The sequence below is a fragment of the Penicillium canescens genome, assembly GCF_028828765.1.
Source record: "Penicillium canescens strain IBT 15451 chromosome Unknown utg000004l_segment0_segment0, whole genome shotgun sequence".
In the NCBI taxonomy this organism is placed as follows: domain Eukaryota; kingdom Fungi; phylum Ascomycota; class Eurotiomycetes; order Eurotiales; family Aspergillaceae; genus Penicillium; species Penicillium canescens.
Window position 1 is genome coordinate 5,147,430 of NW_026703966.1, and position 27,368 is coordinate 5,174,797.

The window sequence follows — 27,368 nt, forward strand, 5'->3', positions numbered from 1 at the left end:
AGCCAGCTTAGTTTATGGGATGCGACGAGCCGGAAGATCTAGATAGTGGCGTAAGATCAGGTGGGCACCGGGTCTAGAACTGCGATGACGGCACTCCACTCACCCATCACCATCATATGCGTCACTGGGACCACGGCATGTTAAATATGCTAACCTGTCAACTTAATTACACCTCAGCTCGGTCGGAGCCTAATAGGCACTCGATACTAAGCAGACTTATTCACTTGTTGCCTATAATGTCACAATACGGCTTGACGCCAGAGTCGGGCCAGTATATTACAGCTATTGATCAGGACGAGGTACCTCGTCTATGTAATATCATCCACGCCGGGAATCTCTTTGAACTCGAGACAATGCCCCGCTACCAAGATATAGATCCAAGAGCCTTTGAATGGAGGGAACCGCCAGCGTGCATTCTGTTTATCTCTCATCGATGGGAAACCCCGACGCATCCAGACGCAGACGGCAAGCAACTGAAAGCTATCATATTTCTGATGCAAGCTATTGTAAAACTAGCCTCAGTTTGCAAGCTGCCCCTGGAACAAAGAACGGCAGTTGTTAAGACATTGAAGGTTCATGGATACCTTCAAGCTGCGAACATTGTCAGGAGAGTTGCAGATAACACCGGCGGAGTGAACCGATCAATCTTGGACAAGATTGGTGTCTGGCTAGACTACATGTGTCTGCCACAAAAAAATCCCCTCAGGGATTGATGATCGAACACCTGCCAACAAGTTGCTCTTTAAAGAAGGACTCCGACGGCTTCCCTCACTTGTCGCATCCTGCGACTTCATTCTCAGCATCAGAAGCCGGGGAGACGATTATATTCAACGAGCGTGGTGTATATCCGAACTCTGCTTCATGAACTGGAAGTGCCACAAGAATTCCATTGTCCTGAGACAAGACCTACTCAACGAACCAATCGACGCCCGAATCCTCAACTCCGAGAGCTCCAAGCCAAATTATCTGTTGAGCTACCGGAGTATGATCGAAACCTGGGAAAACGAATCCAGGTTTACCTGGAACCCCAATATGTCCTTCTACTACGCCGAAATAAGAGTCCCTGAATGGGACAGTGTCAGCAAATTCCGCGACTCAATTGAACAAGGTTCAACACCTGCCCCAAGTGACTGGCCAACTCCCTTCTTGACGACCCCCCTTGCACCACAATTCTGGCCCCACCACGCCGATTTTCTGATGGAAATCCGATTCGGTCTTGTTGAAGCCCCTTCACGGAATGTGGATCTGTTCATCACTATGATCATGCAGCGCTGCGGGCTGTCTTGCCGCAACATAGAAGACTACACCCGCTGTGGCCTCCACATTTTCCTCGCCCGCATGACGGGGCATAAAGGCTGGACGAGCTTCTCTAACGACTGCCTCCATCGATTGGCCGATGGGAAGCCCCTCATCCTTGCAGGTGTTCTTGTCCTGCACAAGGACAGGAACGGAGTCGACCTTTTAAGTCCATTGACATATCAATGGGAGACCGATGAAGGAGTTCTAAATCTCCACGCCCAAGCGACAGAGATATGTAAGAACTACTTTCAGATCCATCTTGATCGATGTGAGATCCACAAGCAAACAAGCGTCCTGCTTAACGCCATGATTTCTCACCTTGTCGCCGTGGCTAGAGAGTCGAATAAGCTACTACGCCCAAGGGTCTGGTCTCTCACAGTCCTGATCGGGGACGCCATGAATGAGGCGAACATAGCTTCCCAGCAAGAGGAGGAGGAGGTGGTGGGTAGTTTGAGTTCCGTCGGATTTCATTAGGTCTGGCCCTTCTGTATTCTGTAGGCCAATTGATATACAAGGTCGAGCTACCTGGGGCCTTCCGTCTGCCGACCTTATTCCTTGCTGCACTCGACCGGTTGAGCAAAGATCCTGGTCTAAATATCTCGAGGATGAAGGACTTTGAATGCGAGTGGGTGGACGGGTAAAAGGGGACATTGCTAGTTAGTATTGGGCACACTCTATCTCCCGCATTTGAGGTTGAATATGTTATTAACGAACGCATAGTTATCGGGTCTGGTTTTGGGACCCGACAGATTAGGAATATCTAATCGGATTTTAATAGCTTTTACATCCCAGTATAGAATAACTAGTGAACCGGCAGAGCGCGGGGTTGAGCAGCAAGAGTAGATAGAATTGCATTTTGTGACAGAAATCAGATCAGGTGTTCTTATGGGATCCTCAGATAAATATGAAGCTTTCTGAATTGCTATGCCCCTCACTTATCTAAAGGGTGAATAGGTTGGGTTCCGGGGAACCTGGGTTATTATGAGCGAAAGAGGTGATTGGTTTGAATAAGATGACGTGCAGAGGAGATGCGTGCATTATGCAGGCTTGACCTCAATTTTCGGCCAGATTCCCTTACATGATGAGCATTGTAATGTTGAAGGAGGCTCCTGCAATGTATTCCGATCTTTGGAGTCTCGGCCAATCTACTCGCATAATTCCCAGGAGCACATTGGCAATGGACATCAATATAGGACATGTCATGTTTTCTCTTGAAAATTAGGGCCCAATCATACCTCCTAGGAGCCTAGGGTATAGAGTTGTCTAGGCCACCTTCATTTGCCCGATTCCTGCATATAAATAGATCCATATACAGCCATTCTCGAAATCGCCTTGACCAGTACACACTGAGACTCTCTTTCTCAGCCCCACCGCCAAGGCCTTAGCGTAGATCATCTATTGAGCAGACCGCACTTAGTTGAGGACGGTTGTAAAATATATCTTGTATGGTATTGTATCCCCTGGTATAAGATTGCAGCCTGCGCTTTGATTCCTAGGGTATGAATCACTGTCCTATACAAGTCCCAATTTACGGCGGCCCTCAACTAAGTATGGTCTGTCAAGGCGATTTGAGAATGACTGTATTTTGTAACACGCTATTAGATATAATAATGGAGAACTCAGAGTTGTTGTCAATGAATGAAGCCTAATTCAACAGAAGATAGATCATCCACAAATAAAACAGCCCCTGATAACTACTATTATATGATGAAATGAATTCATGGATTGATCATGAAGCGGTGGCCAGGTGCTTGTTTCCCCATATCAGCAAGGTGGTAGAATTGAATACGGGCTCGGGAAGAGCGGGATGCTTGACAACACAGCTCTTCAGCAACTCGATCGCTTGGGAGTATCACGTGCTTAGATGCTCTGTGCCAAGCTTCGCCTTATGAATATCCACAAGCTGCATATCTAGCTGATCGGCTTCCTCCAACCGTCACTGAGTTTTTTACGTCGACGCAACCTTGGCTCACAGCCGGCCTTCAAGTAGAGGAACCTCCGATCCATAAATGAGCTCTCCTTTTTGCGGGCCTTGAACAGCTTGTTTGAGATCTGTTTTGATCTCACGCTGTGAATGGAAACCACTTCCACACCCGACCATTTGCAATGTAACCGACACAACGAGGCAGTTTGTTGAACCACCGGTGTCGTTCGAGGGCATTAGATGCTTACGGTCGAGAGACTGGCCATGCAGATCCCATTGCAGGTGAAGGAGTAAAACAAGAAAACCAAAAGCTTGGAACTTGAGGGGATGCCCCGCTACCAAGATATAGCTCCGACAACTTTTGATTAGAAGAAACCTATGGGGTGCGTTCTGCTTATCTCTCATCGATGGGCAACCCCAAATCATCCTGATCTGGATAGCCAGCAACTCAAGGCCATTAAATTTTTGCTGGAAGTCGTTGTCAAACTCGCATCTGTTTATAGTCTGCCCCTGGAACAGAAGACAACGGTCGTTAAGACATTAACAGTATAGTCCAAACGGCCAAGGCCAACAGGCTATAAACAAAAACAATAGAGAAAAAGACGAGTCGAAGATACCTCGGCCGCTGAGATGTGGCAGGAACCTTCTTATGGTGTGCTGGAAGGTCTGAATCGTCCAGCGGCCTCTCACTAATGACTATATTCTCGGTCTGGGTTTCCGGGACAATATAAATCAAATACTTGAACGGATCGAATGCTGGGGAAACAGACGGCCCTCCCAGACGCCCGTCTCTGCTAGAAGTTTGCGCTAGCGCCGCCACTTCATGAAGAGGCGTGTACTTCATCGGGACCCAGATTCCAGAGACTTTCAGAACAACAGGCGGACCTTGGGCCTCGATCGACGCTTCAAGTAACGCACACCCGGCTTTATGGCTGTACACGGCAGTACAAACCGTTAGATACTCGTCGTTGTGGCCTTGCCGGCCTTGAACTCTCTCGTTATAAGTCGGCGTCGGCTCCTGCAGGCTGAGCTCGGGCTTCATAAACCCAATGCAAGGCGGATATTCCAGAGACACCATGAGCCGGAGACCTTGCGCTTCACAGGCAGACCTGCTGATACCCAAGGCGATAGCAACGAGCCCGTACATGGCATCATGGTGATCGGTGTCGCGAATTTCCCACGAGGGTTCCTTCCTTGAGATTGTTTCCAGCGCATTCATCGCTTTCACTACAACAAGTTCAGCGAACAAGGTCACTAAGTAGTGTTCGCGGGAATCGGCTGAGGGCATGCCGTGCGCGTCTCTCACGCGGGCCAGCACATCTTCGGGCCATCCGCTGCACACATTCTTCATTGCGTCGAAGACTTTTGCTGTTGGCCACCCTTCAAACAATCTGATATAGTCATCGGCTCTAGATGACACCGAGAGCGAATGTTCGAGAAAGCACGTCAAAGGGATCGACCCGTTGGACACGGGAACGCGCTGAGACTTGGACAAGACATTATATAGTTCCCGCGCGTCGTGGATCGCGGAACGTTGCAAGTATGTTGTTGGCCTCCATAGTCCGCCGGCTTCATCTCTACCGAATAAGGCGGCAGGTACCGTGACTAACGGAGAGCAGTCCAGATTCTTTTCGAGTTGAAGGATGGCATCTTCCAAGAGTTCCGGCAGGTCCATAGATTTGTAGTTTGTAGGAATGACATATCCAGGGCAGTCAACCCAGACGGAAAGCACATAGTCGCATTCTTTTGTAGCTCTTCGTGCAGACCTACCAAGTTGGCTGAGCTGAGTCAAGAAACTTTTCAATTGGCTGTAAAGACTCAATTGGTCAGGAGCTGGTTGTTGGTTTACGATAGTTTCTCCAAGCAAGAATTTCGAGAGCGTATAGGAAGCGTCGGTGCGGGAACTGGCGTGCTCATACGCACAGTAACTTATCATCGCATCCATTGCGTAGCGAAAGAAAAAGGTGTTCGCAGATTTGACTGCCTGGTAGGCCGTCGAGGGAGTTTGTCCTTCCTCGATGTTGCGCTGGAAAAGCAGGCCGGCATAAGTTCCCAATGATTCGACATCCTGCTCACACCTCACACACGGTACGAGTTCTTTGGAAGTTCGCAACAACGAGATCTGGCGGCTATACATGAATTCTTGTCTTGTCCAAACTCGGTCGAAGTACGAGATCAATCCGGAAGAGTTGAGACAGCTTTTCCTTCGGTAGCCAGCGTGTTCGCGTGCTATTTTCCCTACTTCCGCTGTTAGTCGAGAGTCAAAAGAATTGATGATCAGTCTGGCATTTTCTTCCGAGCAGGAGCAGGGCGATGACGGCACGAGAACGACAACGTTCAGAGTCCGGTAAATGGATGGGATGTTTGCGAGGGACTTTCGAATGTCGACCGCTGCTTGCTTGATGCAAAGCTGATCCATCCAACAACCTCCATACTTTTGTGACAGGTCAGCCAGACTGGCCTGTAGATCCCCTACGTGCCACTCCTGTCCCAATTCCAACTTTTTGACATTGCCTGAGACGTCGTGTCCGACGGCAACTTCTTGCCTGTTAAACTCTCCCCAGCTATATGAAAGGGCCACTCCCAGCTTTCCATCTAGTGGGATGTGATCAAGTTGGATCAAGAGGTGTTGCTCGCTCGCAAATCCGCAGTCCTGATCATCGCAGAATTGGATTCTGGCTATGGTGATGACTTCTGAAATTGATCCACTGAATCTCCGGCTCATAATATAGGGTAATTTCAGCCTCAAGCTGGACGAGCGTGCACCAACGAAGGGCTGGTCGATGCAAGAAGGGCAGCAGTCAAGTGCCAAAGAGCGCTTGGTCATATTGCCCCGCTGCCCAGCATCGTGCTCATTTTTCGCTCAGTTTACTAATGACATAGGTGGTCATCGTCTCTAGCCGTCGGTATAACGCCTGGAACTCCGGAGTCCATCCTCTCAGCGTCAATATTGCCAGTGCGCTAATTCTTTATCTACGTATCTAGGTTAAACCATTGTCATGTTACTCGTAAAGCGTCATGGCCTTCGGTTTTGGTGTTCGACAACGGCCTAGAATATAAAAATTCTGGTAAGGTAGTACGTTTTCTTTTCCAACTTGGCGTACCCAGGGAGTACTAAAGTTTACTTCATTTAAACTTTCTTTGTAACAAGCTTTACGGCAACAGAAGATTTACCAAGTGATTAGGATCCTGCAAACGGCAGTAAATTTAGAATTTAGACTTCATAGTTTCATCATAGACCCGGGCCAGAAAATACCGTAACGGCGAGAAGATTTTGCGATGACACCATTTGGGCTCGTGGTATTCTGGCAAGGGGGCGCATTGTGGCTTTGGAAGAAGGAATGGTGCGATAACAATTTTGCATTAGCAAGACCTCTACCTAATCATGGACATGAGCTTGACTTCGTTGTAAGCTTGCCCACCCTCCATTTAAGTATTGACAATACTGACTGTCATGCCCTGAAACGAAGGAACGGAGTGGAAGGGGTTACCAACCCCACGGCTGCGCAACGCCAACGTTGACGCTGCGAAAACACAGCGAGAAACACCCACCCTACTCTCCCGCCAAGCCTCTCTCTCATTGGTCATGGTTGGATCCCAGGTCACGTTTCTTCCTTCTCGTGTTCGCTTGCCTCTTTTGTCTCTCTGCTTTCTGATCATCGTGCTTTGCATGCTTTGCCAGGATCATCCCTGTATCTTATGCCGTATAACCTTTCAGTCCGCTATCATAATAATATGCCTATGCCAGTGCTGCTTCCTCGACATTCAGACTGTCTGCTGCTCTCTTCTTGCTATTCGCCTGTCATTCCGCCTCGCCTACGTAGCCCTAATCTACACCAATACTTTCGCGTGCCTCTAGCACTTTCTTTTATTTCTATGCTTTTATTCTACAATTTTGGGCCTTCCACGTTCACTGCTGCCTTTCAAGAATTTCCGTATCCAAATATGTTACTCGTTTTACTATCTGTGCTCTGTAAATATTACCGTCTCTATTGTATACCGCCACGTCTTTGTTATTCTTCATTCTTATATGCCCTGATGCCCCGCCTGCCATACACGGCAAGGTTACCTAACCCCCCTATACAATTCTCTCCTTCCATTCCCGACTCGCTCCGCTCTTATGGCCTTATCTTTGGAGCAGAGCTCTCAATACTCCTTATGCAAACGACCTTGGCAGCCGCTGCTATATAAAACGTGCGACGCCTGCCGCTAGAAGGGCCATTATCACTAGCGCCGTCGTTATCCACTTGTAGTCGCTAAGGCACCGGGCTCTACGTCTATACAATCTATCGGACATTCTGTTGGTCTAGCCTCCTCTTCTCAGCGTGCTCTCTGCTCTCAATGCTATCGCCCGTGGCAATCTCCGCGGTATAAAACGTGCGATACCTGTCGCTAGAGCTGTCGCTAGAAATATCGCGGTCTCTTGATATCCGCTACCGCCACCGAAATGGTCTCTCTAGGGCCTTCTGATACCGCGAGGGACGGATTTCCCCGGCATATTTCATTAGGCGCGAACGTGACACGCCGCCTTCACCCGCTTCCACAACCCCGTGCGAAAAGGCAAAGGATCTTAGATCCATAAGCACCCAATGACAGTTTAGATAAGGCACTTGGCTTTTTGCATAATAAATACGAACGTCATGCAGCCGCTACTCAATCTTTCCCGCCAGAAATAACACCTTCTGTCATACGAAAGTCGATTTCTAGTTATGAAGAAATGACCTCAAATGCTTCGAAAAGATCGGTGTGTGCTTCTTGTGGTAAGCTCGTACTAGATGCTGATATTTTTCCTGTTAATGATGGTGATCCTTTGCTCTTACCTCTCGGGAGTGCTCTCGATCGCTATGGTTAGCGTAAGCGCACCTAGAATGTGTGCTTATCCTGCCACAAAGCCCTTATTCGAGGGGTTACCCCTAAGTTCTCTGCAAAGAATCTCGTCAACGTGACTCTCTGCTAGGACTACCCGTCTGTACTAGACGACCTTACTCTGACTAAGGAGTGCGTCATTGCAAGGTGCCACCCTCTAGGAGTCATTGTAAAATTGCGTCTAGGGGGCCGGCGATCTTCTATCAGCTATCGTGCGCTGCGAGGTCATTTTATTGTTATTCTATAGGACCCGGGTCCGCTACTTCAAATTCTGCCAAGCCCACAGTTAAGATTGGATAGCCTGATCAAGGTTTTCTAGTTAGGTGATCGACCACTAACGTATGAGGACCTAAGTCTATTTCTTGTTATACGTAGAGTCAAAGTTCTCGCTGCGTTGCAATATCTCGTTCGACATAATCATCTATATCAGACATTGACCATTAATCAATCGATGATAGACAACTAGAGTGATAAGTTCATCCCACCGGAGCTATAGGATAATATTATCCACCTTGATAAGTCCGACTATCAGGAACGTGAAGGGTACACGGTTAACCTAGCATAGGGTAACTACGAGAATGATCTCTAAGCAGCACAAAATAAAAGTGTTAATTCTAACGACTATGGCCTCTTCCTGACTGGTTCCGTTTCTACTAACATCAATAGAGAGCGCTAGAACTCTGACTTGCGTATGTTGCACACCTTACTTAATATGGTTAGCAGCAGATCCTATCTATCCGAACAAGATTTGGAAAGGCCTAATTCTATATAGGAATGCCCTATAGCCGGTCAAAGAATCCTAGTAGTCTCTTACAGGACTTATGGCCAAGTTGCATTAATAAATCATTGGTCAGATCCTTATTATTTTACTACTGCTTTTCCCACCTTATTTCCAATAGGAGTCGGAGGCTACCTAGACGAGCGCAATATCCTAGTGTCCCTAAGTGCTCTTTCTAAATAGGCTTTGAGTCACCACAGCAGAAGGTAAACGAATAATATGAAGTATTGTTCGATCTCGCTGACGCCTATAGGTTCGCCCGCCACAAAACCTTTATGTACCTATTATTTGATATCTTGTAGCTCCGAAGATCGTCACTTAGCAACGCCTTTCTAGTAAAACGACGATATTGGAGATCGGCGGCACACGACATCGCTTCTTTGATAGTGGCCCAACTTCAAAATGCCGCCTAAGAGATAAAGGCTAGCTAGACCGTCGAAGACCCTGTCATTCGACGGCTTCAACAACATATTATAACCATTAGCATGCATGTTCCTAGATCTTTCTCGCAAAAGCTAAGGATGCGGTCTAAGATTCGGGGGTTAATTATCCGATATAGAATGCCCGCCTTTTAGATCACAATTAACCCCTCGGACTTACGAAATCCTCTAGTTCTCATGCTTGCTAGTGTGGATATCCCGGGAGATAACGTCAGCGCTGCAAATGCCGCGATCCGTGACGCTATAGCTACCTCCAACCCGGTGGCTGTTGCTGATTTCTTTTATTGTGTCTGCCAAGCGATCCTACGCGGCCTCCTAGCCACTAACTACGACCACGTCGGAGTCCTTAGAAATCTTTCGAATCATTATAGGGTTGTGGAAACCAATGGTCGAGGGATGCTATATATGCATGCGCTCCTCTAGGTCAGAGGCAACCTTGCCTTTACCTCTTTACGGGACCGCCTTCTCAAAGATAGCGAGTTCGCTGCTCGTATGATTCGCTACCTTAAGGCGACCATCGTGGAAGGCATCAATAAGGACGTTCTATATAATCCAGAGGTAAGCCTTCCTAGCACGCCACCTTCTGCCAAGGAGCGAGGAACCGACGCTGAGTTCTTTCTAGGCTTGTCGTACGACAGCAACGCTATAGCGCGTAGAACACAGATACATTCTAGACATCATCTTTCGACCTACTTCAAATACCGATAACGAGGCTTAGGTAAAGAGACTTGTCGTTTCGGCATGCCCCGTGATCTGGTTCCCGTCTCCAAAGTGGACGAGTTTAGCTTGATTCACCTCGCTCGAAATCATGCGTGGACTAACCCCTAGAACCCTACCATTACTAGCTACCTTCGTTCTAATCATGATGTCTCTTAGATTCCCACAATCTCTAAATCCTTGTCTCTGATTTACTACATCACCAATTATGCCACAAAAGACGACGTCTCCCCGTGGTAGATAGTGGCAAAAGCTGCCTTGTTAAAACAGCGCATTGAAAGGGCAGAGACTGCTAAGTTACTAACCAGAACCGACCTAAGACTTCGAGAGAAGGGCTTAGACAATTTTGCGCTACGCTGCTTCAATACCCTCTTACACGATCGGGAAGTCAGTGGCGTCTAGGTAGCAAGTACCTTGCTCAACCTGCCAACTCACTACACGGTCAGCTATAACTTCATCCGCATTAATCTGTGGTGGCTAAGGCGATATATACGTGACCTTATCGAACCTATCAGCATTGACGTCGGCGAATCTTCTGACCCTATAGCTAAAGAACCATGCACCTATAAAGCCGGCGCCACTGCCCCTATCAGCGTCTTTGACAACTATAAATTGCGTGGGCAGCAGCTTGCGTGTCTAACACTCTTCGAGTACTATATGCTAGTACGGATTACGAATATACGAGATGCGATCGCAGACGATATTGACTTTGACTCGTCGCACCCTTAAAGCAATACCTATATGCAACGTCTAGCTCGCACCTTATCTTAGGTCGCTACCGTCACCTTTAACGGACAGATAACTGAATTCTAAGCCTTAGAGGACGCCGTTCCTGGGGGCTATTGCAAGACGGCCGCAAACATAAATGACTTGGCGGAGATCTTACTAGGGTTATTCGTTCCCTGGTGCTAGCTGCCAGCGCTTTTTCAAAAGCACGCTAATACTGCGCCGACGAAACGCGACGCTTGCTCCCGAATATAGAAAACGGTAGAGCTAACCCTCGTGTCGCGTCTCCGAACGTTTACAGCGAATATTAAACTCCTACGTAAGTCTAGAGAAGATAGTTACGCTAACGCAAAGCTTCGACAAGCACCTATCCTAGTTGATAGCTTATTCGACCGCGATATTGATAAGCTCGAAATCGACAATGTTGATTCTGATTCTGACGACTCCTTTATGAATCTAGATAACAGTGTTAGTATCGAGACTCTAATCGCGGCCTATCACTCCATCGCTAAGTGTTAGGACCGCGAAACGCTTATCGCTGCGCGACGCGTTCCTTTATTGGTAAGCGCGATAAATCAGAATCGAGGATCACCACTGCAAAACCTTCTTCCGCTCAACCTCTTTGATAATCTTGCGTATAGGTCATCTAGCCTTAGCTTCTTCCCGCGATCCACGTTGCAGCAATAGGAGACTTATCTCAAGGAACTTGCCAAGGTTTTTGAACATGGCCATGTGCAAGATGCTGTTATAGGACCGGCTTATGAGCTGGATAACTTCAATTTGAACATCGTTGATTGCGTGTTAGAGCCTACCCTTAGTGGTCCGGAAGCAATCGCTATCCTACCTAACCATCGGTCCGATGTTAGCGGCATTTACACCCCTATCTCTCTAACTTTACTTGTTTGTGTAAGTATCCCCTTGAATACCAAACAGCGACTGGTCGTCGAGAAAGTGTTAGGAGAAGCACTAAGCTAGGAGGATTATCCTTACGATGCTTCGCAACGAGCTTAGACGCTTCTCTATATTGGAGGCGAAGGAGGCGTTGGTAAAAGTCAAATCATCAAAGGCATAATAGCCGGGATGGATCTTATCCGCCGTAAAGAAGAGGTAATTCTTATGGCTCCCACTAGCGCCGTAGCCGACAATATCGGCGGCAACACGTTCTATACCTCTCTAGGCATTTCTATTACTCGCTCTTAAGGCCATGCGATAGCTACTCGCGTGCAAAAGCTCTGGTCCCGGAAGACCATTATGATTATCGACGAAATCAGCATGATGGATCTTAGTATGCTTAGTGTGATCAATAACCACTGCAAAACGGCCAGATCCCTTGATAGAGGGTCACCCGACCTCTTCGGTGCTTTACCTATAGTCATCATTATAGGCGACTTTTTCTAGTTCCTACCTATGCGAGGCCTAGCATTGTGGAAGGAACCTAGAAAAGGCAATGCTAAAGACGAAGATGGTCGACTCATATGGCATCAATTCAAGAATATGATCATATTAGACGAGCAAATGCGGCAGTCCGGTGATCCGTCATTTCGGAGCCTCCTCTATCGCGCTAGGACATCGGCATTGACGGAAGAGGACCTACACCTGCTTAACTCTAGCGTTATCACTTCCTTGGGAGCCCCTCGCCTAGGCGCCACCGTAACGGTAGTAAAGCTGAATTCTCTTCGACACTAGGTCAACCGTATTCGAATAGAACATTTTGCTAGGACTCACTGTCAAAAGATCTATGCCTTCCCTACCTATCACACACGAACTAAGTCCACTAGTCTAGTCAACCTTCGCTTACGTGTCGACGACTTGCTCCGGCAACCAGATCAGGGTACTAGGATCCCGTTCCCGGGAATGCTTCTTTACACCCTAAATATGCCTTCTGTTATATTGACAAATATTTGTACCCGGTTAGGACTGGTCAATAGAGCGACTAGAACCGCCGTCGGTATTGTGGTCGACCTAGCTAGTGAGTTGTCCTCCTTCACGCGTAGACGACAAATCCAATATTAAAGTATCTTAGCTGAGTTCTATGAGATTGACGATTTGTATATCCTTTGCACCAAGCCTCCCGCGTGTGTTTTGTTCAAACAGAACAAGTCAAACGCCGTTGCGTTCGAAGGTCTTGCGCCTGCTATCGTTCCTGTCTTCCCCTTAGAGAGGTCGATCACTGTGAAATGCTATTCTGTCCGTAGGAAACAAGTTCCTATGTGCCCGGCATTCTACCTCACCGATTATAAAGTGTAGGGTTCTACGCTTGACTCTGCGATTTTAGATCTAAAGGATGATCCGACGATACGTGGTCGAGACCGTCACCAAAAGTTCTGCTCGACGTACGTACAATTATCCCGATTGCGAACGCGCGAAGGGCTGCATCTTCTGCAGAAAATCGAGATGAAGGACCTCTAGTTTGAACCTGATCCCCGGATACTCGCGGAAATGCAGAGACTTTAGGAGCTGCAAAGAATGACGTTGGACGAATGGGAGCATTCGTGTTAGGGTTCCTACATAATATAGCTACCCAACGACATCATGATTCTCGCCGAAAGATTGTTCTCTCTACACCTAACCAGACTCAATCCTTCCACAATCTCTACCCCCTTCTCGCCTAGTCCAAAATATACATACGGGAAGACTCCTCTCACCTTAAAAAACACTCGATGACTGGTATATAGATTCTGCTACACCACTAACGTTTCCGACAGTTTTGATGGTATGAACAAACGCCTTGGCTTGAGCGAGCCTTTGACCAACCTTGAGATGGGTTCTGATCTCTGTTTGCCTATTTAGGAGATGTGGAAGATTATCCACCCCGTTTACATGACAGTAGACCCTGAAACTACCGGGGTGATTCCAGGAGCTGATTTAATTCCGAGATATTGGACACGTTCTTCGGAACAGGCCTTCAACTGCAAGTGCCCTCATCGAGGAATTGTCTATACATATTGGCACTACGGCAGTTGGTACATAAAAAGACGCCTGGCGTCGCTCATTACTAGCGGAGTCAATTCTTGAGAAGGCAGCCCTGTGTGAAGAGCACAGAGCGCATATAGCCTTATAAGCCCGGAAGGTTTGTTCTACTTCATCTTTCTACCTCCAATTCTTTGCTTGATTTGGCTATTTCCCCTAGCAACATCCGCCTCGCTTTTTTGCAATCGGTAAACACGTTCTTTCGGACACCAAATGCCTCCCAATACTACTGTGGCCCAGACTCGGCGCCGTCTAGTTAATATCTTCCTTAGTATTACCTCGCTGGCCATTGCTAGTCTCGATAGGTGCATGGCAAACAATACCGACCAACGATGACTAAGAACTCATGATGTGATAAGCCACTACCGTTCACGTGATTGCTGACAGCAAATCAGGCCATCTTCTTTAGCGCCGGAGTGACCACTACCCGACTTTGCATCGGTCGGAAGCTCAAGTCCCGCGGATCGCGTGTCTGGATGGCCTAACCAAATCAAGGCAATGATAATACTATCCCCACCTAGGGGTGATTGACCTAGCAGTCCTCATAGCTCAGAAGTTGCCAGAAGTATATATCTCTATAAGTTTTCGCTTGTCACTCGCTCCTCACGAACTATTAAAATTTTCTTACCTATTTATACATTCTATTTGCGCCTTACAGATGCTAACCTGCTACCCTTTCTCCTTTATATCCTTTTTAATCCGCATTTTATCATTCCACCATGGCCCCCACAACTTTGGAGCGTGAAGATCTTGCTCGCGATGCAGCCTTCAATAAGGCTCTTCACGGCAATTCGGCCAAGGCGGAGGGTGGTCTCGCTGCTATGCGTAGGAAAGATACCGTGGCCCAGAAGGTTGCTATGGACGAATACTTCAAGCACTGGGACAAGAGAGACATTGCTGATGAGACCGATGCGATTCGCGAGGTGAGACTGTTTGAATTAGCTTATGCGATTGTTAGTGCTGAAACCCTGCAATAGTCTCGTCGAGCAGAATATGCCACCCTTACTCGACAGTACACTCCGACCCCTCTGCTGATTGGCGACCCTTTTACTGATTTTGTTTTAGCTACTATAACCTTGCCACGGACTTCTATGAGTACGGATGGGGTTCCTCATTCCACTTCTGTCGCTTCACCAAGGGTGAACCCTTCTTACAGGCTATCGCCCGCCATGAGCACTTCCTCGCCTTGCAGATAGGTATCAAGAAGGGGATGCGGGTCTTGGATGTGGGGTGCGGTGTTGGTGGCCCTGCTCGCGAGATGGTCAAATTTACCGACGCCCATGTGGTTGGGTTGAACAACAACGATTACCAGATCGACCGAGCAACCAACTATGCAGAAATGCATGGCCTGTCAGACAAGTTGAGCTTCGTCAAGGGTGACTTTATGCAAATGAAGTTTCCTGACAACAGCTTTGATGCGGTATATGCTATTGAAGCTACCGTCCACGCTCCCGAGCTGGAAGGAGTGTATAAGGAGATCTTCCGTGTCTTGAAGCCTGGCGGAGTGTTTGGTGTCTACGAATGGCTCATGACAGACAACTACGATAATGACAACTCCGAACATCGCCGTATTCGCCTTGGCATTGAGCAGGGTGATGGCATCGCCAACATGGTCAAGATTTCGGAGGGCCTAGCTGCCTTTCAAAACGCCGGCTTCGAAATGATGCATCACGAGGATCTGGCCACGCGCCAGGACCCTATCCCTTGGTACTTCCCACTCGCGGGGTCCTTCAAGCATATGAGCTCTATATGGGATTTTCTAACCATCGCTCGCATGACTTGGTGGGGTCGTGGCATTGCCCATCGCTTCTTCGGCGCTGGTGAGACCGTTGGTATTTTGCCCAAGGGGTCGCAGAAGACCGCTGACAGTATGGCACTGGCGGGTGATTGTCTTGTTGAGGGTGCCATGAAAAAATTGTTTACGCCAATGTACCTTATGGTCGGGCAGAAGCCCAAGTCAATTGGTGCATGATGGATGAATATCTGAAGTCGATCTTCCCGATTTCATCGAGCGTTATTGTCCGTCATACGTACATCATACGGCTTGTTTGGTTAGTCTCAATGAATCTAAGAATATCAAAGGGTCTGGCCCTTTAAAGTTCCAAACTCGCTGGTCGAGGATCTTCTGGTATAGTAGATACATGAATGGATGAATTGGTATTCTGACCTCTCGAGAATTAAGCGATATGTAACGACACCACCTACGATACTGCACAAGATGGCCCTTTTATAGGTGCATATGATAAATCTTGGCTCGGTTAAGATCACAACTCTTATATAGAGCCACGCAGGTTCCTCGAAGGTGGAAGCAGCGACCTAAATACCACTCATGCCCTTTATTATATGGGGTAGGCATCTCTCGCATTCATCACTCGTATTCCACAGTACCCCCGGACCACCCTAGCAGGTAGTCCTAACAGGTATGCAAGTTTCAACCATTATAGGTGATTCAAGTTTTCTAAGATGGAATCCCTGGCAACTTCTGAGCTATGAGGACTGCTAGGTCACTCACCCCTAGGTGGGGATAGTATTATCATTGCCTTGATTTTGGTTGGCCATCCAGACACGCGATCCGCGGGACTTGAGCTTCCGACCGATGCAAAGTCGGGTAGTGGTCACTCCGGCGCTAAAGAAGATGGCCTGATTTGCTGTCAGCAATCACGTGAACGGTAGTGGCTTATCACATCATGAGTTCTTAGTCATCGTTGGTCGGGTATTGTTTGCCATGCACCTGTCCTCGGAGCTCACAAAAGCAACCCCCGTGATAAAGACCCCCGTGATAAAGAAATATTGATATTCCGTGCATATTCCTAATATAGACTAGTTAGTCTTGGCGTTGGGTTGTAGAATCAATTGAAGAGTGTAAAGGGGTCACACCAGTTTCGGGACGAAATGGTAGCTTCTGGAGACACAGATTTAGTATGTCCGATCATTGGGTTCGTTATTTCGACCTTGCTGATCTAGTACCTAGAGCGACTCAAAGAAAAATGTTCTCCGGATCTTGGACACGTTTAATCCTGGAGTAAACTTATTAATAGTCCAAAAATTGACAGCCCTATAAATGCGATATCATATGTATCTAGAGTCAATTGTAGTTGCTCTAGGACAACAGCAGCTCAGATGACTGAAGAATTCGAATACCGCAAGCTGACCATCATCAATATTCCCAGAATCTTACGGCAATTTGTAGACATCTATGCGCCCCAGGCCCAAATAAGTCGGAAGGGAGCCCTGACACTCTTAATTATAGGAGCCTTTTGCGGTCACCTGTCTGAGAAGTCCGGTCTCTGTTTGGATGAGATAGCTGTCTTTCTCTGAGATGGGTGACAATTCCGCAAGGGACTCAATAAGTCCTCTCGATCAAATATCAATAGGGGTGCACACGAACAATCACTTTAAGAATATTCATACGATTACTGTTGAATATCCTGGTGGCTGAAACCATATGACAGGACTGGGAGCATGTGTTTATTGTCAGCCCGCCTGTACCTGCACCAAGAGCTACCTACAACATTAACACCGAAGCATGACTTCTCAACACAGTATTCGCATTCATATATTCCTTTCGGAGTCCTAGCGGCGGAGGTCATGGTTATTATCGTCACCACGGATCAGTGGACTGAAATTCCTCTCATCAATCGGAGAGTATCTGCACATACCATACTTCATTGGCGTGATGACGAAAACCCTCCGTCTTCCTGTCCACAAATGTTACATTCCATCTCCTCGCAATGTTTATTATCGTAGAATAGTTGTAAGCGGGGATTATGGAGCGGGCGGACCTACCTAGACTATAGACCGGCTGCTAACGTGCACCAAGTATCAAGGCGCATGCGCTTACCCACATTAGGGACTTACGAAACCAAAGCGTCCACACAGCCCTCGTTTCCAGAATTTGCCAAAAAAAAAAAAACCGTGGACCTGCGAATTGCCTTTTCGAGTTAGCTTTCCCTTCTAGGTTTAGGGTTTAGCACCCTAGTTCGCCGTCACCTCCCATCAATCCTCTCTCACTTTTCTATTTTTCCTGCCTCTCTATCTTACACTCATCAGCCCCTGCAATTTGGCCCACCCACTCGCACGTGCCGGCTGCCCCATCCGCTCCTTAGCCATATTAGCAGCTCCTTGGCAAAGATTGTTCTGCTTGTCTGATTGTCTGGCTCAGAATTACTTCGACAAGCACGTAATCAATCGGGTGACTCCAGTCATTTATCGGAGGGGAAATTTTCCACAAATGCTTGGCCAACGGACTGAAGCCTCTACCACTGCATAACCCGTTGGACGTATGTGCTTGCTTTCATTTGACCTGGTCTTCTGGCTTTTGACCTTCTCCTTGAGTCCGGAATAATCCGTACAATCTGCTGAAGGATTTTTCTAGTGGCGCAAAGTCCAACAGATAAAATATTTATTGCAGATATTTCAATGGCCTTTGAGCTAGAATAGGACAACCGCTTGTAGTGGCTCAATCATTGTTTCTGGACCGGCTTGAGAATCATTGGCTTGATGACCTCTTATGCGTGGATGCCCCTACACGTGATTTGGGATTTAGGGGTTTCAAGCTATGAGAGGTTGAGAACGGTGCACCCTCGAGCACCACTATACATGAAACCATCCGCCTGGGATGCAGTGTGAAGTACTTGAACCGTCCAATCGAGTCACTGTGGAGTCTATGAATGTCTACAGGTCCACTGAGGGAATGGCCGACAGAGATCAAGTTGGTAGCGTTGCAGAGCAGACTCGGACTCTCACCAAACAGGGCAAAGCTGAGTTTCTCCAGGCAGACCGACTGGTGGAAAAGTCTCCCCACTTCATCTAGTTCTCCAGCCCTGAAACGGATCTCCGTGGGCCTACTTGTTTCTTGGGCCATTTAGTGTCTCTTTTTGGGACTTGCCGATGCATATATCGGAGATTTTAACGGGGTCAGCATACGAAGTTAGCACTGCGTTTGACGATCATACATGAAGTTAATTTATGATTTGAAGCTGCATATGCTTCTTAATGTCATAAATAGCGGCGTTGTGTCCAGATGAAATGAGCCTACAGTCGAAACAGCGTCCGATTACCCAGCTTCCGGCTCGCAGCGATGAAGGCCATCATTTTTGCTACAGTTTCTCTAGCGAGCAAGGTTATCGCTGCAGGAGTCACTGGGACAGCCTTTGGCATGGCAACAGGCACTACTGGAGGAGGCAGTGCAACTCCGGCAGCTCCATCGAACACCGCACAGTATGTCACCCGCCCATGCTGCCTGCGAGTTGTTGGAAAATACACTGACAAAGATGATAGACTCGAATTGTGGCTAGCTGATGACACCCCTCGCGTCATCCTAATCGACAAAACCTTCGACTTTACATCCAACCTGGGCACCACCACCTCAGCCGGCTGCTACCAAGCCTGCGACGTCTTCCACGGTGGCCAGGACTACATCGGCACGCTCTCATGCTCCGGCAGTACTATGACGGCAGTCTCGTCGATTACATACAACGCGGCAGGTGCCAGCCCACTCACAGTCAACAGCAACAAGTCAATTGTCGGCGTCGGCAGCAAGGGCATCATACAGGGCCGCGGCCTGCGCCTTAACGGTGCCTCCAATGTCATAATCCAGAACGTCTACATCTACAACATCAACCCGCAGTACGTCTGGGGCGGGGACGCGCTTACCATACAGAACGCGGACAAGGTCTGGGTCGACCACTGCAAGTTCAGCCTCATCGGTCGCCAGATGATCGTATCTGGCTGGGATGCCGCAGGCCACATCACCATCTCTAACTGCGAGTTCGATGGTCGAACGTACTGGTCCGCGACCTGCAACAACGAGCATTATTGGACTCTCTTGCTCATCGGAGCGAAGGACTACTACACGTTTTCGGGGAATTACCTGCATCATCTGTCGGGTCGCGCCCCACACTACGGGACCAGTAACAACGGCGCTACGAACGTCTTCCACGCCGTCAACAACTACTTTGAGGATATGACCGGGCATGCCTTTGACATTGAGGCGAATACATGGTCGCTTATCGAAGGAAATGTCTTCAGCAATGTAGCCACCCCAATGACCGCTGCCTCGACCACAAAGTCTAACGCCATCTTCAACGTGCCCTTGGGCGCCGAGTCGACTTGCACCTCGGTCATTGGACGCGCGTGTGTGGCTAATTCAGTGATTGACGGCTCCGGGACTCTGATGAGTGTTAAGAACACTGCCGCGCTGACGCAGTTGGCGGCTGTAGGGGCTAGTCGCATTCTCGCTGCCAGGGAAGCGTCTGGCGTTGCCGCGTCTGTCAAGACCAATGCGGGAATTGGGAAATTGTAACCAATCATTACCTGATCACTGAAATATACACTTTGAACTCCAAGTACATGAATCTAGTCTACCGTACGTCACAAGAATGTCTAGGCCAATCCTATACAAGCACTATAATACGTCACCGTAGCCGGTCAGCCCTTTTGACGCCCACCTTTCGTGCCAATGCATCTGCTTGACAGCAAACGTCGTCAATTGTATCAGCTCCTTAGATAAGCCTTCGCGGATTCTCCCCATATCGCAGCTCTCTTGTAAAAATGAAAACCTGGCGCATTTCCTTCCTTCAATCCATCAATTGACTCCGCTAGTACCTCGCCAAGTCCTTCACTTTTGATTTCGGGAAGAGTGTAGAGATAAGTCTTGAAAGAGAAAAGTATAGCACGGCTGTGTGGTAGACGATGCAGCATCTGTCGCTCGCAACGAACTCGAGCCTAGCAATTTATTAGCCTTATAATGCAGTATAAGGCCAAAATGGGACACTCACGGTCTCAATATTGACCTCTTCTGGTGCAACGGTCTCCCCTTCATACAGATGGTTCCCAGATGCAGTGAAAAGCCTGTCCGTAGTCGTTATGGTCCACTGAAATAGATCAATCAGCTAGTTATGTTAAGTGAACATGTAAAAAGGTCACTTACGTTGGCCCTCTTTATGAACTTCCCAGCCCCAGGTTTCAGACGATCGAAATATCGTTCCATGCTCTTCTCCAATTTCTCTTTATACTGAGGGACAGGTTTGTGTATATCCCTTAATTTGAGGTTGAGATTTTTGGCCGTGTTGAATCCATTTGGGAAACATGTTATGAAAGCCTTGAGTGTATAGCCATCTCCATCTTCAGAGGGTAAGAGGAAGAGCAGATCGTCATCAACAAGGCCTCCCATAATCCTCAATGTCACTAAAGGATTTGCATCTGGCTCAAGAGAGTAGTTTTCACCTGTCACACTACTATGTAGTACAGGTTGTTTTCCTTCCTGCCGTTGCAACTGGAACATGAGCGGAAATCGAGTCGGCAGGTAAGTTCCGACAAGCCAAACAAAGAACTCATCAACAGCCGATTTGGCACTGTCCTCAGCCGCGGACACGACCTCGGAATATTCCTCTATAAGTCCCTTACGCAGGGTGATCCTTTCGAGGTAATTTTTATCCATCTCGATGAGCTCGTTTGCGGTCGCATCTTGTATACCTGAATTAATGCACATTAATAGAGATAGATCGTGATATTTCGAGCACACATACTCATGGTTAAATTATATTTCGGCTTAAATGGTCGAAGTTTCAAAGGCTCCTTATTCCTCCAGTCAAAGGCCGAAAGTGCCTCAACTGGTGGGTAGCTTGTCGATTCTGTATCGACTGGAGCATCGTGAGATCGGGGCTTTGAAGCATGCCGTGCGCTTCTGCGTAGAGTTGCCAACAAAAGGACAAGACTTGAAACAAAACCGACACAAAGAAATATAGGTAGACTTGGCCATATTACAAGGCCCATTGACAACGTTGACATAGTGGAGGGGAATGAGAAAATCACAGATTAGGATGATGTTATGTGCCAGATGGCGAGATGCGAGAAATATATATTGCTATTTCACATCACCTTACGCCCTGATTTCGACCCAATGAGACCTTCACAGGTCATAACCCGCTTTCATTGAGGCAACAATAAGCATGCCACGCCCAGTCCAAGTCACAATACCCACCATACTATATCTTTGATCCAATCGTTGCAGAGGATCCAGCACACCATGGCTATGCTCGTGAGTGTATAATATAACTGCTCATCTTATGTTCCTTTTTTGGATGTTCTTTATTTTTTTCATGTAAGTGATCAAGTGTCACTACCACATATCTGGATAACGGTTACCCCGCACAACCCTATCTTGCGGTGCTCATTTAACCTACCTTTTGGGTGATGAGGGGCTTATGATTATAGCATGATCAAATTTAATCGGAATGTATGACCGCGAAACATTAACTTACGAAGGGAGCAGCGCATTCTATGGCCGATTATCTTTGGATAAATATTCAAACTCATTGGTTGTTGTTGCCGTCCTCCCCAGACCTGCATTGATCACTAATAACACCAATGAGGGCCCAGGCATAGTCAGAAGAGACCAGCTCGAAGGCTAAACCAATTGTGCTTCTATTTCGCTTCTTCAAAATTCAGAAGAAAGTGATATAAGCCGGGCAGATTAACTCCCTTCTCTCTCGTCCACACTGAGAGCTATTATTTTAATTGATGAAAATCCATCCTTGATCAAAATGACGTCCTCATGTTTTATAGAACCGAATCTGCATGATAAACAAGGTGAGTGGGCTCACTTGGTTTTGGGGAAGAGAGAAACTCACTAGGCCCCTAGATAACGCTGTGCTAGAAAAGAGTTTGTTGCAAATGAGCCGTTGTTGATTTATTTCTACTCCTCACATGTTAATTCTCCTCCTTGATGAAGACCAACTTAATGGGACCGTGGAGTCGGCAGACCTTGAACTTACCCAGCAGACAGACCAAAGCCTGAGTACCTTCCAAATCATATGTGGAGGATGGAATATTTGCAATAACTGGGCTGGCGTCGTCGGGACTTTGGCAATTGGTAAATCACAGGGAGTAACAATACTTCTCTTATATGGGATCGTTGTCCTACGTGAGCGGGATGATTATTCCAAGCATATATTGGTCCAAGTGCATGTAAATGCTAGCCAGGAGTGGAGGGTGCACTAAACTGCTAATGATAGGCACCAACCCGCACCTTGTTATCCAACACCTCTACGAATCATTCATCTCCACGACCTTTATACATATAGTGGCTAGCGGAAAAACCTAAAATCATCCACTAGATTTCTTGATAGGACCAGCGGTGAGATCCATTCGGACATGTCATATGTCGGTTCGTATCTATGACAGGGATCTTGTTCTATAGTTCGCCGTGAGCTTACCAACAATAGTCCCTCTTACCCGCTTCTCATTTCACCCGTTCGATCATTCTACAGCTCCTACAAAATATTTCAGTTACCTTTTCCATCTAGATCTAATGTACTCCAGATAACATTATGCCTTCAAATTCAACTTGTCCAGCTATTATTCATGTTCGAGACTTCGTCGAGCATGTCGAACCGGACCCTACACGTCCCGGTAAAGGGCTTTCGATGCAACTCCGTATATCGCTGAACATACCACTAAAGGACATTCAATCAGAGGATGTTGACTAGGAGGAAATTCCTACCCTAGTTAGATATTTTCATAAGGGTAACTAGTCCGACTATTACAAGCCAAACACCTTTATATATTCCTCGGGATCGTTCCTGACTATCTCATCCGAGGACGAGAAATTTCATATTATCATTCACGCTCACACTTTGAACCGGTAAGTTTACCTCAACTCTTATAGAACTACGCTAACACAAAGTAGTCATCCGGGCAATAAAGAAGATACCGAGAAATATTTTATGCACTGTCCCGAAGCGGCTCAGCCTACAGTGGCGTTGCTTAGTGTTGTTCTTAAACGCGGTGGTCAACTAAACGGCGGGTTAACTCTTCTTCACTACCGTCTCTAAACTACGGTTTACAACAGCTCCGCTCGAACCTATCACACCTTCCTAGTCACCGCGTACTTCAAAAATAGCCAGCGGTGGGTGAACTTCCTACCACTGATCGCAAATTCCTATGTTTTCTTAATAGGTCGTATTTTTGGCCTCACAAAAGAACATCGCCAATTAGCTGTGGTCACGGATAATATACATTTTCTCCTAAAGCCAAATCTTTATTTACCCGCTACGCCTTCCTCGACCGGTAAACGGAAGCATGTTAACCGTTAGTCCCAAAGGGCTAGCCCTTAGACCCCGACTAGATCGGCGACGAGTTCGCGGACTAAACCACTCCCAATCACCTATCCGGGACTGCATTCCCCGGAAGTGGACCCTCTTGATAATGAGGACGAAGAAACCACTCAAATTACATGGCCAGAAACCGCCGACGAAAACGAACCCTCGCTAGAGGCTAGCGCACCACCTCCTAAGAGGCGTTCTCGAAGAAGACGTGCACAATCAAAATCCAATACAATGGCTGATTAGCACATGCCTGGTTATTCTGTTTTCTAAGGTATTGCGGCTATTAGTCATACTACATGTCTTCTCATTGGTCAACGCTCCTTTGCATTGTCAAAGATCACAGTCAAAACAAAACCTCCCATTTTTCAGATTTTCTCGTCCATGCCCTTCAATTACATCGTTTCAGGGCCACAGCGTGCGGAGCGCGCGTCACCAGTTCATTTACCCTGACCCCTCGCGAGTTGGATCCCAGGTCACGTGATGCATATAGATCTATAGGAGTGGCTGCCTGTTAGGCAGACACTCCGCTAGGCAGCAGGGAGATGAGCTGCTGCAACTACAAATAGCTGGATCTCTCAATATAGATCAATATTACACTTGTACCTCAATCCAGGGTTCAACTTCGCGAACGATATGCAGGCTACAACAACTGTGTAAATACATGTGTGTTTGATCCACTGTGATTGTTCCAAGCTTCCTGAACGGTGAACTTTGAGCCTTACCTGATAAGGCCTGTCGTGGCTAGCTTGCCGTTCATGGTGTTAGGCTGCCTTTATGGCGCGGCTATAATAAGTTCCTCGATAAGGCCGCTAACAATCGTCTGCGGCTGGCTGCATCTCGGCTAGGAGCCTTGAGAATGCTAGTAAAGCTGATATTAAAAACCTAGCGAGAGACTATGAAGCAGATGCTTTTTTGTTGCGAGCTCGACTAGCTAAGCTCTTGCTGGTTTTCTTGTTGAGTTAGAATGGCGATAGTTTGTTGTGGAAACGGCGATAAAGGTCTTCGATTGTGAGTGTGCGTTTAGGAGAAGGTACGGATTGATAGGTATTAGAAGTTGGTTGCGATAGACAAGGTTTGGGGCGTTGCAAAACTAAGGCATAGGTAGGTTGTTGGTCTGGTGTAGAGGTAACGGGGGGTGTTGAGTAGAGAGGTTAAGGAGGCTAAGAGACTTTAGAAGAGCATACTAGTTGAGGTTGTTACGGTCCTAGTTTAGGTATCGTAGTGGACTGTTCGGGGGCTGTATCGATGTTCATGGTTGAACGTTCATCTGGCAGAATGGATGCTAGCGCTGATTCGGGAGGCGGTCGTTGAGATAGAGATGCTGTGTCTAAGGGGGTGACTATGTTAGGCATTTTAAAGGTAGGCTTTAAATCGCGACAGATGATCTGCCATATGCAGTCTGCCAAATAGAGTTGTTACATCTCTTCAATGGGATTATCCTGGAGTGTATACAAGAGGATGGTCGATCCGCAGGCAAAACAGCACGCTAATCCTCTAGATCTTAAGGGCTTGCAATACAAGCTATTCTGAGCAAGTTGGAGAGGAGTGACGTCGGTAAGCACTTGTCTATGAAACGAGAGAGCTCTAGCTGCGATGGTGGAGTAGGTGATCGGGATTTGGTGGAGAGGTTCGTCGTTAGGATGTGGGGTAGTTCGGTTGGGTGGAGCAGAGGGGTTAGCGGTTTTGAGGAGCGAAGAAGGACGACGTAGGGCTGAGAGAGGCTTGGGCTTCTAGCCTCCTCTGGCGTCTGGATGCTGCGAGCTCATCTCTCCGGTGGATGCCCCTCAGCTGGTACACGCGTGTACCCGCGTGTCTGTACAGTACTGTCTGTACCGATGTCATACAGTCGGTAGCGAAATCAGCTTCCTCCCTAACGACCGCTTTTCTTTTCTTGGGACCCACTGCCAAGGCCTTAGCGCAGAGCTTTTATTGATCGGGCCACATCAAGTTGAGGGTCGTTGTAAAATGTGCCGTGTATGGTAATGTATCATCCTCCGTAATATTACACCCGGTGCTTTGAATATGGGCGGTAAACGTTGATAGCTACGGTACTCGATAAGGAGCACTTTACGGCGGCCCTCAATTTAGCGTGGTCCAATCAATACACGATCTAGGCTAAGGACTTGGCAGTGGGGCCCGACAAAAGAAAAGAAGTCTGTAGGGAGGAAGCTGATTTCGCTACCGACTGTACCAGGGGCTTGATAGCACGCTACCGGCGGCCTACACCAGGAAGCTGTACGGGAACTTACCTAGGGGCCGGGCATACCTGCTGACACAGCTTCGCACGGGACATAATTGGCTATCTACCTATGCCAAGACCTTCGGCTTCAGCGACAATGATCAGTGCGTGTGCGGCGCGCAAGAAACAGTCACCCACGTGCTAGTGGACTGCCCAAACCTGAGAGACATTCGACGGAAGTTAAGGAGTGAAGCTGGGGACGCGTTCAACAGCGTATCGAGTCTGCTGGGAGGCTCAACGGAAGGTGAGAGAGGTAAACCAGACACCGTCTCGCGGGCTAGGACGGTCAAGGCCGTGCTAGACTTCGCTGAGGCGTCACAACGATTCAAAAGTCGCGCGCCATGAGGGGCAGCCTAATAAAGTGAACGGCACCTGGGCCACGACAGGCCTTGACGAGGCTCTAAATTCGTTTTTAGGAAGTGGGACATCATACATGTACATACAGGGATATATATAGTTGCTGTATCCTGTATATCGCTTTGCGAGAGGTCGGGGTAAATGAATTCTACTACTACTACGACTGTACTCTAAGACCTTCCCCATCATGACTAAACGTAAGGGATTCAGTTACATGAGGCAATTCACTTTAAACTTCTTCTTTGGACACAATCAAAAGGCTGCGTTCAGAGCTTCAAAGTTCTTCCTCGGCTTCCTGAATGACAGTGGCCACTTAATCCTAAAAATGAAGAAAATTTTGCGCTCGGCGAAGCGGATATGTGCCAATGCGATATTAATCTACATATTGCATTTCTTATAATTGTAAGCGCAAGAATTAGCTGCTGATTATGTTTTGGGGCTGATGGATAATCCCGATTCAGTTTATTAACTACTACTCACTTGGAATTACTCAATCCGAATTACTCAGCCCCAATCAATCAAATTCCGTTACTTAGAACAGCTTAGTCCCAAGTGATATGCGCAGTCACTATGATCTACAACCCAGCATTCTTTAGTAATACCGTCCACGATTACTCAGTTGCTGAATCAAAGGCTTTGCCAGCATTTTACACGATCCCGGATTTGCAAGCGAATTAATGACAGCCTTTTCATTTCAACCCATAAATTCTGATGGCACCACTACAATTTTCTACGTACGAAAAGAGTTTGAAGCCACGGCTTTCCCATTCGCTTTGGACAGCTGGCACAATTTCCCCAAACTCCCTTGTCTTGTCCATGGAACACATCATGCCAAAAGACCCCACTGTCCCCCGGACCCGCACGGCGACTTCTGCCCCGAAGGCACGGGCTAGGGGGTCTTCTGTTCAGCCAACTCGAGCGTTTCCCCCGCGTACCAACAATC

General features: G+C 47.6%; 5 protein-coding genes across 5 annotated transcripts; 3 read left to right on the forward strand and 2 right to left on the reverse strand.

Moving 5' to 3' along the window:
- Nucleotides 1–236: 236 nt before the first annotated feature.
- N7446_007298 (uncharacterized protein) lies at nucleotides 237–1,773 on the forward strand (the record flags this gene model as incomplete). Its single annotated transcript, XM_058516044.1, has 2 exons — nucleotides 237–681; nucleotides 707–1,773. The coding sequence occupies 2 exons, from the start codon at nucleotides 237–239 to the stop codon at nucleotides 1,771–1,773; spliced, it is 1,512 nt and encodes a 503-aa protein (XP_058373222.1).
- Nucleotides 1,774–3,755: 1,982 nt separating this feature from the next.
- Nucleotides 3,756–5,948, reverse strand: N7446_007299 (uncharacterized protein; the record flags this gene model as incomplete). The annotated part of the gene is made up of 1 exon (XM_058516045.1): nucleotides 3,756–5,948. The coding sequence occupies one exon, from the start codon at nucleotides 5,946–5,948 to the stop codon at nucleotides 3,756–3,758; it is 2,193 nt and encodes a 730-aa protein (XP_058373223.1).
- An 8,491-nt stretch (nucleotides 5,949–14,439) lies between these two features.
- N7446_007300 (uncharacterized protein) lies at nucleotides 14,440–15,692 on the forward strand (the record flags this gene model as incomplete). The annotated part of the gene is made up of 3 exons (XM_058516046.1): nucleotides 14,440–14,643; nucleotides 14,698–14,732; nucleotides 14,786–15,692. The coding sequence occupies 3 exons, from the start codon at nucleotides 14,440–14,442 to the stop codon at nucleotides 15,690–15,692; spliced, it is 1,146 nt and encodes a 381-aa protein (XP_058373224.1).
- A 3,108-nt stretch (nucleotides 15,693–18,800) lies between these two features.
- N7446_007301 (polysaccharide lyase family 1 protein) lies at nucleotides 18,801–20,024 on the forward strand (the record flags this gene model as incomplete). Its single annotated transcript, XM_058516047.1, has 1 exon — nucleotides 18,801–20,024. The coding sequence occupies one exon, from the start codon at nucleotides 18,801–18,803 to the stop codon at nucleotides 20,022–20,024; it is 1,224 nt and encodes a 407-aa protein (XP_058373225.1).
- Nucleotides 20,025–20,215: 191 nt separating this feature from the next.
- On the reverse strand, nucleotides 20,216–21,511 carry N7446_007302 (heme-dependent oxidative N-demethylase family protein; the record flags this gene model as incomplete). The annotated part of the gene is made up of 4 exons (XM_058516048.1): nucleotides 20,216–20,446; nucleotides 20,500–20,595; nucleotides 20,652–21,196; nucleotides 21,250–21,511. 4 exons carry the CDS (start codon nucleotides 21,509–21,511, stop codon nucleotides 20,216–20,218), a joined length of 1,134 nt encoding a protein of 377 aa, XP_058373226.1.
- Between the last annotated feature and the right edge of the window lie 5,857 nt (nucleotides 21,512–27,368).